This window comes from Peromyscus leucopus, chromosome 3, assembly GCF_004664715.2.
Source record: "Peromyscus leucopus breed LL Stock chromosome 3, UCI_PerLeu_2.1, whole genome shotgun sequence".
Taxonomy (NCBI): domain Eukaryota; kingdom Metazoa; phylum Chordata; class Mammalia; order Rodentia; family Cricetidae; genus Peromyscus; species Peromyscus leucopus.
Window position 1 is genome coordinate 9,699,846 of NC_051065.1, and position 12,582 is coordinate 9,712,427.

At 39.4% G+C, this 12,582-nt stretch overlaps 1 protein-coding gene across 1 annotated transcript in view; it reads right to left on the reverse strand.

Moving 5' to 3' along the window:
- Positions 1-6,915: 6,915 nt before the first annotated feature.
- Capza2 (capping actin protein of muscle Z-line subunit alpha 2) overlaps positions 6,916-12,582 on the reverse strand; it is a 47,217-nt gene continuing 41,550 nt past the window's right edge. Inside the window, exons 9-10 of the mRNA XM_028871763.2 lie at positions 8,640-8,702; positions 6,916-8,440 (exon numbers count right to left, since the gene is read on the reverse strand). Coding sequence (XP_028727596.1) covers positions 8,300-8,440; positions 8,640-8,702 — 204 coding nt within the window. The 3' untranslated portion in view covers positions 6,916-8,299. The remainder of the gene's footprint in view (positions 8,441-8,639; positions 8,703-12,582) is intronic.

Below are 12,582 nucleotides of genomic sequence, written 5' to 3' on the forward strand. Positions count from 1 at the left end.
GGTTCCTCCCTAGCACTTCCTGTCAGCTAGTTGCTGACTCAGCCTCTTGACCCCAGGTTAATTTTGTTTTATCAAACAAACATAACACATCTTTGCATCATTAACAAAAGCAGAAGAAACAAATGCAGCACACCTTTACACAGTTAAAATAATATTCCACAACGATGGTGTCTATTCACAGCAATAGAAAGTGACTAAGAAAACACATTGGTCAATCCTGCTGGGGTGCAGGAGGAAAGGAGGAATGTTCTACAGAACAGCAGGATTTATGGTTGACAGTTACTGGGACATTTCAAAACAGAGGGCAGGGAGGATTTTAGATGTAAATGTTCCCAGTAGAGAGATGATGATTGAAATGGCAGACATGCCTGTTACCCTGATTCGATCATGGCACATTATATACGTGTATCGAAATACCACACTATATGCCAAATACATTCAATTGGTACATGTTAGTTAAAACAAAAAGAAACCGTGTCTTTAAAAATGTCAGGGTCTCCCTATTCTGTCAATGGAGTTCTTTGGTTAGTGCCATAGGGCAGCTGTGCTCTGGGAAGAGCTTGTCCATTGTTCCTGGAGAGTTCACCACTGGCCATTACATTCCTGGCTATCAATGACCCTCAGCGTTCAAAGTTCATTGTAGTTTGTGTGAGATCCCATGACAGCTTGCCCAGGATAGCTCCTTTTTTTTTTTCCATTTCAATATAATTATTAAAAGCTTTTTTCCTCTTAAACTTATTTTGTAATTGAGTAATAAACATGGTAATCACACTGTTCCCATATTCCGTTCCCAAAGGAACTGAATTTGGCCAACAACCACATGAACTTGTAAGAGGAATCCAAGTCTCAGGTGAGACTGCAGCCCTCAGATAGCCCCCCGATTTTTGCCTAGAAACACCACAAAGAGAAGATCCTGCTAACACCACACACCTGGATCGATGGAAATGGAAATAAATGGACTTGTGTCAGAACATTGACCTAGAGGTCATTTGTTACACAGTAATAGAAAACGGAGACAATGGGCTCCGGTCTGAGCCAGTGCTTACTGCATTTCCCTTCAATATTACATGTTATTGGTGGTATCACTTTGGATATGAAGCCTGTAGGTTACAAGTGAGGGAACGAGCTACTGGTTCAGTAGCTTTGGGGACACGTTTGGATCAGTATTTGGTATACGATGATCCTTGAAAGATTTGATTTTATAAATTAAAGTAAGTTTAGATGTTTCTTTGAACATTTCAGAGAGGAGAGTGATCTAGCAATGACTTTCTATCTGCACAGGGATTAAAGGGTGCCACTCTGCCCATTTGTCTAGGGGCAGAGGTGACACACAGCAGATGTCCTTACTCTACCCAAGTGCTGACAGACACAGCTTGTAGCTGGTGCCATCCTTTCTTGTCTACAGGATCGCATTTCTGGTAGCAAGTTCTTCACAGAATGAAAAGCAGAAATAATCTAAAAACAAGCCTAAATAGCAGTGACATAAACAAGAAGTGTTTATTTCTCAGTTAAGTCCAATTAGTCCAAGACATGTAAGGTTCTCCTTGTAAGAGATTTAGATGTCAAAGAAACTTCAATTTTCAGCCATAGAATCTTATTTGGTTTTAGGGAAAGTAGCCATCTGTTAATTACATTGCAAATGTTTTCTTCTGTGGTTGATTTGACTTTGTTAAGCCATGTAAGAAACCATGATTTTTATGAAACTCAAGTTCATTTACTATATAAATTCCTAGTTTTACCTAAAATTCTTAAGTGACTTTGATTTGAAACAAGCTATAGACATAAATTCTGAATCTTTGACCCAACTTTGACTTGGTGTATGGTATAAAGTACGGGTCCAATTAACTTCTTCCCTCTACCTGACTATCCGATTGCCTCAGCATCTTTTCTAGAGTAATTTGGTTTTTGCTCTGTTGATTGGAGAGGCTGCCTTTAGAATCAGGACTGGGCACTAAGTTTTACCATATGCAAGAGGCATTTATGGAGGGTCATGCTTTTCCTGTCTAAAATGCTAATGCAGTATATACTTAGCTAAATTTCCTTACAAGAATACTCATTGCTTTCCAGTCACAATGCAGTATCCTTTGGTTATTGACACATTAGAAGTATTTTGTTTTTAATTTATTGGAAGATTTCATCAATCTTTCCCCCCCTTTTGTGCTGTGACTCTCAAGTTTATACCAGGCCATGTTGGTGCCCGAGTGTCACGCTGCCACTGGGGCCATTACAGATCAGGGTGGGGGGGCATGGATACATCCATGCCCGAGCTTTGGCTGGGGACCATTGTGTCCGTGGCCCTGCCACAGCTCGAGTCTGTGTTAAAGTCCGTTGTTCATCACATGGGGCCAGTTTGGAAAGCCCTGGGGCCACGCTGCTGCTGGGCCCATCCGGATCTGAGAGGCCTGCACTGCCACCTGGGGCCATGGTGACATCCAGCCCCAAGCTGCTGCCATGTCTGAGTCGCCATCCTGCAGCAGCTGACGTTTGTGTGGATATCCACTGCCTGTTACCACAGGGGTCCATGAGAATGCTGGAGTACAAGGACCACATTGAGCTGGCCTCACTCTCCTCACCAGCCCCCTTATAGGAGAGCTGATCCTGAACTTCCCAAGATGGGATTATGGACCCTGAGGACTGTCCACCTCCCCGCACAGGAAAGCCGGCAGGCCCCTAATGGGAGAGCTGCGCCCCCATACTTGGGAGGTCTCACCCCACCCCTCACCACAGGCCTGGGAGAGCGGACTTGGCTCTTTACCTGAGTGGAGTGGTCCCAGCTGCCTGATGCAAACAGCTCAGCTGCTACCCCGGAACACATGCAGCTTGGAGTTGGCACACCCCAACACCTAACTCCATCTATGGCCTGCTGGAGCGTGAAGGGACTGATCCTGTGGAACCATAGTGCAGCATCTCCATCACTCGAGACAACAGCAGGGTATGGGGAAGGAATGTCGGTGGGGGTCCAGTACTGATGGTGTACCAAAGCCAGAGGTCTTGAATCTGACTAGCAACTCATTACACAATGTACATTTGCAAGTGAAGCAGTTTGGACAAAATGGTCTACTGCGGGATACACAGCAGCTCCCAATGCCAGTAAGGTGAAGGGAGAGGCAATGGAGAGGCGGGAAAGGCAGAGGAACCAAGTGGTTTTCTTTTCTTGTTTATCTTTTTTTTTTTTTTTTTTTTTTTTTTTTTTGGTTTTTCGAGACAGGGTTTCTCTGTGTAGCTTTGCGCCTTTCCTGGAACTCACTTGGTAGCCCAGGCTGGCCTCGAACTCACAGAGATCCGCCTGTCTCTGCCTCCCGAGTGCTGGGATTAAAGGCGTGCGCCACCACCGCCCGGCTTCTTGTTTATCTTTTAAAAAATATTTTTTAGCTTTCCTCCTGGGGGTGGCGGGCACTACAGGAGGAAGGGGCAGATGCGAAGGGACTTGGAGATGAGTGGGACTGGGGTGCATGATGTGAAATACCCCCCCCAAAGAGAACTGTTTCACTGTTTCCCAAGAACTCATCGTTGTGAGACATCAACTGTCTGAGCATTAGTCTAGTAACTGAAGTGCTCTAACTGCACGTGGTCTCACAGGCGAGTGTGCTACACAAGAGTGGAAGATTTGTACCCAAAGTTTGCTTCCAATTCCCATGGAGGAAAATTCTGTTACACTACCAAACAATCGAAGTTGACATTAAACCAACTACCTCATTTTTGTCACGTTATACACAAACTAAGGATCAAAGTGTCTTAATGCCTTATTAGCCATGTTCTAGTTCATAGTGACACTACCTTTTCTGGTGTTTATTTCATATTACAGTGCTTTGAGGACATTCCCATACTAGACACCTGTTGCCTGTACTTTAATGTTTCACTGAGATCCCAGAGGATTACCTACCAGTTACATTAATGCGCCCACACACTCTAAGCCCAACTAGTTTACAAATAATCCTTTCCAGAGAAACCTCTCTGGCCTGAGTTTCTTCAAAGGCTACCTTTGATGAAGCTTGAGTTGTATACGCATGCTGACCAGAGGTTGCTATTGGGCATTTTCTATCTCTTACTGAATCTGGAAGTTGTCTATTCAGCTAATCTGTCTGGCTAGCTTAGCCAATGGTGGTCCTGTCTCTGCCTCTCAAGGGTTAGGATTATAGGAGGCTCCATGCCTGCCTAGACTTTTTATGTGGGTCCTTATACTTGTGCATTGATCACTTAACTTTTATTCAGTCATCTTCCTAACCGTTCAGAGTTTTTGGAATCTCTTACTGAACATGGAGCTCATTGATAAAGCAGCTGGTCAGAAAGCCCCATGGGTCTTCCTGTTTCGTCGACAAGATCTGGGCTCATCTTTACTATTTACTATTACAGGCTAGTGTCCATCTTTTTTTTAAAAAAAATGTGATTGCTAAGGATCTCAATTCAAGTCCTTAAACTTGTGCAGAATTAATTTTTAGCAAGAGAGCCACTTCCCAGCTCCAAACCCTTAATCATTATTTGTGGCCCATCTTTCTAAATGGGCTCCAAGTGTATCAAGATACTGATCCTCTTAACTGGCCATGGACAAGCAGAACTATCATGCCCTGCAATGTCAGCATCCTTGAATATGCTGTAATGTGCTGGAGCCACAAAACACTTGGGATCCATGACCTTAACAATGTTTCCTGTTTGTCTAACTCCGTAATACCTTTACATAGTTAGATTCATCTTGAATAACTTGACATTCACCCTTTTCTCTCTCCATTTTCATCCTCTGACATTAATTTCCTTAAGTCTAACTGGTCACTTTAATTGGTAAATTAAACTTTCATTCTTTAATAGGCAGCACTCAATTCTGGCTAGTCGCGCAAAGCTTTTGCATAATGCTTAAAAGACTAAATTTTGAGGTACCTATCCATCTTGAAAGGGTCTGCCTTTAAAAAACTGAAAAAGCCAGTCACAATGGGGTGCACTCCTTTTAAGTCTAGCACTTGAGAGGCAAAGGAAGCAGAGACAGGTAGACCCCCGAGTTTGAGATCAGCCTGGTCAACAGAGTTCCAGGAACCAAAGCTAGACAAAACCAAAGCTAGAGAAACCCTGTCTCAAAAACAATACCACCAAAAACCAAAACTTTCTATTTTAAGCCCCCAAATCTATAGCTTTCATGATTATAAACTATTCCGTGGTTCTATCTTTAAGTAAACCTCAGAGATGTGAGAAGACACGCTTACAGAAACACAAGCCATCCCTGGGATATTTACACATGAACATATGATAAAGCTAGCTGCTGTGTATTCTTGGCTAAATGTGTCGTTAACACCCAATGGTTGGCAAGGCCACAAAACCCAACATCAGTATGTAAGACCTTTTGAAAGTTTCAAAACTTTGATTTCTTCAAAACTTGCACTGTGGTTATCAAAAACTATTTTAAACACAAAATGATTAGATTCTATGTTATCTATAGGTGTTCCTGATTAACTTTACCAAGAATTTTACTTTTGAAGAATATAAGCCAGAACTTTTTAAAGCTCTTGTTTCTACATTCGTTTCCAAAATCTAAAAGAAAATCCTCATGAATGTCTGCTATCACATACGGATCTCATGTCTAAAGATATGGAAAAACACCCACTGCAAGCCAGGAAGAATCTGTACAATCTGTGAAAATGGTATCCACAGCCGTCCTTCCACCCCAAGTTCATGACTGGTTATGTCCCCCACTGTGCTTCCCAGTTACCCACTGCCTGTGCAGTACTTGTTAGTCACGAATGCTTATGTATCTCAGTTTGTATTATCCTATAGTAGCCACAACTTATATACTGATAATTCCTTCTAGTCCAATAGTTTCTCAGCCTTCCAAATGCTGTGACCCTTTTAGTACAGTTCCTCATGTGGTGACCCCAAACCATAAAATTATTTTCATTGCTACTTCATAACTATAATTCTGCTGTTATTAATCATAATGTAAATATTTTTGGAGACAGAGGTTTGCCTAAAGAGTTCTGACCTACAGGTTGAGAACCACACTTCTAATCCTTACTCTAAACAGCTGTGACTCATTGATGGTGCCATCTTCCTTATATTTTTCTCTCTCTGGTCATTATTTCCTTGCTTACCTAGCTTAAATTCCAGATCATCACCACAACCTTTTCCATTTCACTGGTGAATAATGTAATCTTGGCAAAGCAAGGACTTTGCTTAACCTCAGCCTATGTACTTTCTGCCTACACCAAATACTGCTTCACATTGATACCTATCATCCCAAGGAGCATTTCAACTATTTCCCATTCTTTCAATGTACAGCATTTCTTTATTTTCTATTTTCTTTAACTGCTATCCAATTCCTATAAAATCTAAAACCAAACTCCTCTGGCTAGCCTCCTGCTTCTAAACACCTCAAGCTCAAAATATCTTTTTTCACAACCACACTCTCAGCAAATCTCACTAACTTAACGTCCTACTCTACTACTTTTAATGCTACCACCACCCATGGCCAAGGCAGCATTTTCTTCCACCTGGACCACTGTGGTAGCCTCTCAAGTTCACTGTCACTGATTCCTCCATTTTCTTCAACCTGCACCTGACCAGTCACTACAGTTCCTATTACAACTTTCCCTGAGCTTTAGGTATTCCATGCTTTCAATCTTCTTTCATAACAACAAAATATTCAGACTCTAAAACTGTACAATTACTATTTTGTCATGTCTGAATTTTTTTGGAGGAATTTCATGTTTTACATGCCAACTTAAAAAGTTGCACATATTTTAAAAAAATATATTCTAGACTCTATAACAAAAACACAAAATAACTGGCTGCCATGGATATAAACCCATGCTAGCCCAAGTAACACAACTTAGCACATTTAAAAATCAGAACAGAGAATTAATGTTACCAGTTCATTTTCTTTAGAAATTCTGATACCCCAATTTAAAAACTAAAGAGAAAATTAGCCAAAACTGTCACAATGTCATATATTTGCAATGCTTTCAAAGCCCAACAGTGATTTTAAAAAGAAATTAAACATGCTCTCATTGAATTTTTAAAAATCTATACAATTCAAGCTAATGAAATATTTTATTATACATAGTAAAAGTGTTGTTGTTTAAAAAAAAAAAAAAAACCAAAAAACAAAAAACATTTCCAGGCCCAGATGTCTGCAGGAGTATATGAGGAATGGATTCCACTCGAGTATAAGCAGCAAAACTACTGAATGAAACCAAAAATCCACCAACTCCTTATAGTAAATGCTAACATTCACCGAGGCTTGAATTCCTGTGGCGTCAGTAGATATATTTTTAAAGTATTATAAACATGCTTATGATGCATAGGAAGATGGAGAACAAAAGATGCAGTTGCATACCATGTGGATTCCCAAATTTTCTAATTTACAACTTGTTGAGAAGGACAATATACAAAGAAAGTATTTTAAAATAGTGTATGATTCATTCACTGGTAAGTGACCTTTTTACTCAAATAAATACCAAATTTTGCCATTTTAATGTCACAATGAAATTCAGTTTTCAATCCAAGGGGAGGGAGAATCAACTGAGACATGGTCATGAGTTCAGGATTATATATATATTACAATCTGCCTTATAATACACTTGTGGCTTTGTGATAAAAATAACTCAGGGACATATGGAATTCAAGCTAATTTGCATAACTGTCACAAGAAAAAAAGCATTAAATGCATTTCTGAAATAAGTATTTTCATTTAATTTCAGAATCTCAAAACAGCAACAGACCTCGGCCTTGTTTTAAAAAAGTTTAGTTAGACACTAAGCTAGCTAAATAACCTTACTGCGAAGGTTTCAACATAACTGGTATAGAAAAGGCTTTCCCTCCAATCTCAATCTTACAGAAGTGGCAGGGTGAAAAGAAAAGGTAGACAATTTCTTTAGCAGCATATATGGCTAAGTCCATCAACCACCTTAACTAGAGTGTCTGTTACTGACCCCACTAAAAATAACTGGGCTAACATCAAAAGCTGCCCCTTTCATAAGCCAAAGACCATTTCAGGGTCCAGGTAAATAAAATACTTTTGAAATATTTCAAAACCCTTTAAACATAACCCAGAGGAATCACCTCTTCATTGTAAGGAAGGAGGAACAGAGTAAAAGACTCACGCTAAACTCATTGCCAACTCTCTGAACAAAAGCAATAAAAACAATGGCGGATTAGCTAAGCTCTGTGCTCTAACCAAACTAGTCAATTACAGTGATTTAAGTGGCAACAGCCCATCTGACTGGGCAGCCTGACAGTTCAGAATACTTTCGCAATAATTGTTTTTTTTTTTTTTTAACGAAAAGACACTAAAACAATCTGGTCATGCAATTTTCATTTATGCATTCTGCATCTCTTTGCCAATCTTGTAGCTAAGGATCTTGTTCCAGTCGATCTTAGTACGTGTAACGGGCAACTGTCGACGTAAGGCTTTGAAGGTAGTGTCTGACATCGTCTGATAGTTCTCACTGATGGCAGTCTACAAAAAACAATAGTTAGATATTTAAAGCAAACCAAAGAAACAACTACGTACAACACAGGACACTTTCAGAACAATCTTAGGCAGCCCGTTTCACTGCTTAACAGTGAAATAAAAATCCCAACACGGGCTTACAAGCTGTTTCAAAGCAGCTACTGAATTTCAGAACCAGCCCTCAGTGGACTTTTAACAATCATACCTGGTATTCATTTTCTGCAGCTTCTACAATCTTTATAAATTCTTTTGCTGTTTGCACCTCATTCTGAAACAAAAGAAAAAGTAAGTAAAAATTGAACAACTGTATTTTTTTTAATTGACTTTTTTCCTCCAGTGATGGGATTGAACAAAGGAATTTGTGAATGTTAGGCAAGCATACTACCATCAACCCATTATTTTTTTTTTCATTCAATTATACATATAAATTTTAAATGCCGAATGTCATTTATTGAAGGAGGGAGAAGGTCTTAAATACAGGCTTACAGCACAATGGGAGAACCCCAGAGGGCAGAAGTTCGATACTGATGTTTTACAATCTTGCATCTAAGCTGTTAACGCCCATTATTCAGGATACATAGACAAGGAACTTCCCTTAAGCATTCAGGAGGGTGGAACCTGGCAGGGAATTAGCATAGGGAGGATATCAAGGTCAAGATTCGCAAGCAAGGCAACAGTTACCCAGAACGGGGGCCCCTTTTATTAAAGAATGAGCTTCTGACTTGCAACCCATTATTTTAAAGTCATGTTTAAGTCAATAAATAGTGCAGATGAAGATTATAACAAGCACAGAAGACAATAGTGGGGCTGGAGAGATGGCTCAGAGCTCAAAAGCTCTTGTTGCAGCCAGTCAAGGTGGTACACGCCTTTAATCCCAGCAAGTGGGAGGCAGAGGAGGAGGGGAATGGATCTCTATAGATTCGAGGTCAGCCTGGTCTACACAGTGAGTTCCAGGACAGCCAGACTACATAGTGAGACCCTGTCTCAAAAATAAAAATAAAAAAGAGCTCTTGTTACACAATCAGGAGGACCAGAGTTCTGAACACAGGAACTAAGTCACAAGCTGGCTGTCCTACAAACACCCTTTTAATTCCAGCTCTGAAGGAGGCAACATCCTCTTCTGGTATCCACACCCACATATACCTTCATGCAGATATAGGCAGTCAGAGAAACAAAGACATATACACATGCACATTTAAAAAAGAAGAAAATTATAAAATTAATTATATTCTATGTCCAAGGTGAACCAGGTGAAAATATTTTTAACGTTCACAGAACAAGCCTAGCTAGTCTCAGTATTTAATTTAGTAAGTGATGTTCTAATAATATACAGAAGAAAAATTCAATTATAACATGTTCGATATAGATTCCTAGTTAATGAATATGTTTGCCTAAATATTTACTGTGCAATATTTACCATGACTTTAAAAACCCCATCAAGAAGAGCATATTTTAAAGCTGAAGCACATTTACTCTAAATATTTTCAAAACAAATTTTAACACGCCGATATATGGTTGTGCTTGTTTTATCATTAGTGATGTAAATTAGGCTTGAAGGACAATTGGGATGGTCCACTCGGTCATAATCAACAGCTTATAAAACCAGCAACTGAATCCAGAGGACTCTATTGCTGGCTTAAGAAAGGGATGAGGAGCAGTGGGGGTTAGGATTCTCATCTCTAACTCCAGAGACACAAACTGCCACCAAATTCATGAACAGATTCACTACCTAAATCTTTACAATTATTAATTAGCTGGAAGCTCTCTGTTAAAAAGGAAACAAAAAAGCAAGCATATGCCATTATTGCTTCTAGTAAGTGTTAATCCAAACGGCGGAGCTGTCAGTCACCCAACAGGAAAACCTCGTGGAAGAAAAGCTCTGTTCTAAAGCCTTTAGAAACCCCCTGATGTCTACCAAGGTCTAAGACAGCACAACTGTGTTCGCTACTGTCCATTCTTCCCTTTCCAGGGTATGATCCACGTCAGTCTCTTTCCCTAAAGAGCCTTCCACTTTACTCTGTGGAGTACACTACCCTGTGTCTCATCTGAATTCTTTCAAATGAGATAAAAAAGACTGGGGAGCTGACCAGACCAAAATCCAGGTGGTAATTAAGTATCAATAGATATCTATGCTTTAAAATAAAGTATTACTGTCAAATTCTCTAATAATAATACAGTAATATGTGAATATGACGTATATATTTGCATAAATGCACTTATATAACAATGAAAATCTTGTGAAGTCCTAAAAACTTAGAACTACAATATAAATCATGTCTGATTACTATGACTAATTCATGTAATACTTGCCTACGAGTTTTTCCATAAATCTTAAATTAATTTTTCCATAATATCCAACTCTCCAATGATGTACCGTGTATCCTTGTTATATAATCAATATTATAAATAATAATTGCAAATGGCAACTAACTTCAGGGAAATAATGTCTTCCTGGAGTATAGATAAGTTGCTGTGACTGGCAAAGTTTGGAAAAGTACCAGCACTGAAAGTAGAAATTACTTAAACAATAATGAAAAATAGTAAAAAAAAAAAAATAATAAGGAGGTAGGTCTGGTAACCTCACCAGCAATCCCAGCACAAGGGAGGCTGAAACAGGGGCATCTGGAATTAGAGGACAGCTTGGAATCCACAAGAACCCATATCAAAAAGGTGTTATTTTTCTTCTCTGGTAGCTTAAAGCTAAAGCTTCTGGGCCGGGCGGTGGTGGTGCATGTCTTTAATCCCAGCCATCGGGATGCAGAGGCAGGTATATCTTTGTAAGTTCAAAGCCAGCATGGTCTACAAAGTGAGTTCCAGGACAGCCAGAACTGTTACACAGAGAAACCATGTCTCGAAAAAACCAAAACCAAACCAAAACCAAAACCAAAAAAAGCTAATTCTTCTATAAAATTAGTATTTACAATACACTGGTACTTTAGTATATAAACACAAATGTCTAAAGAGAAATGTCACTGTTAGTATCTTTAAAGTTAAAAAAAAATTCAACAAGAAAATAGATGCAAAGACAATTAAATTAACAGTGAAAGAACTTTGAGGAGAAATAATGATAGAAGAAAAAAATACAGTAAAAATAGTTTTATTTTGTAAATGACTCTATAAGAAAGTTGAGAAGACAAAACACAGAATGGTGAAAGCATTTACAAATTACCTGATCCCAGACATGCATCTAGAATTTACATAAAATTTACAACTCAATAGCAAATGCAGAAATAAACCATCAAGAAATCAGCAATGGGGCTGGAAAGATGGCTCAGAGGTTAAGAGCACTGGCTGCTCTTCCAGAGGTCCTGAGTTCAATTCCCAGCAACCACATGGTGGCTCACAACCATCTGTAATGAGATCTGGTGCCCTCTTCTAGCATATGTATACATAGTAAATAAATAAATCTTAAAAAAGAAAATGACAAAAGGGGCTGTTGTGGTATATTTGTACACTGTGCAAAAATGTGTTGCCGTGATTGGTCTAAGAAAAAGCTGAATGGCCAATAAGCTAGTCAGGAGGTACAGGCAGGACTTCCAGCAGAGAGAGAGGAAGTAAGAGGAAACAATCGAGGCGTAGGGAGGAGGAGGAAATCAGACATACAGAATGAAAGGTAAAAAGCCATGGGGGAAACCATAGATTAATATAAATGCATTAATTCAAGTTATAAGAGCTCATGGAACAAGCCTAAGCTAAGGCCAAGCTTTCATAATTAATAATAAATCTCCATGTCATTATTTGGGAGCTAGCTGGTGAGACAGAGAAAGACATAAAAAAGGGGGGGGGGCCTGCTCAAAACTAATCAACTCCTTCAAGAGAGAAGTTAAAAAAAAGAAAAGGAAAAATTAAGCCACGTAGGGTGGGTATTACGACACAGGGAATTTGGACCTTATATGGTGTTTTGTTGACTTTGAATCTTTTGAATGCTAATGAACAGAGAACTACAGCTGCTGAGAGACACTGGATTGTGGAAGGGACTTCTGAATTAAACCAGCCTATATACTTTAGGGATGTCTTGGCTTCAGAATGGAAGTCAGACAGTGTGCTGTGTTGGGGGAAAGGTTATGCCTTTGTTTCCACAAGAAACAAAAAGTTATGGTTCTCTTCAAAATTAATAAAGATCAAATTTGACCAGGGGAGACCTCCCA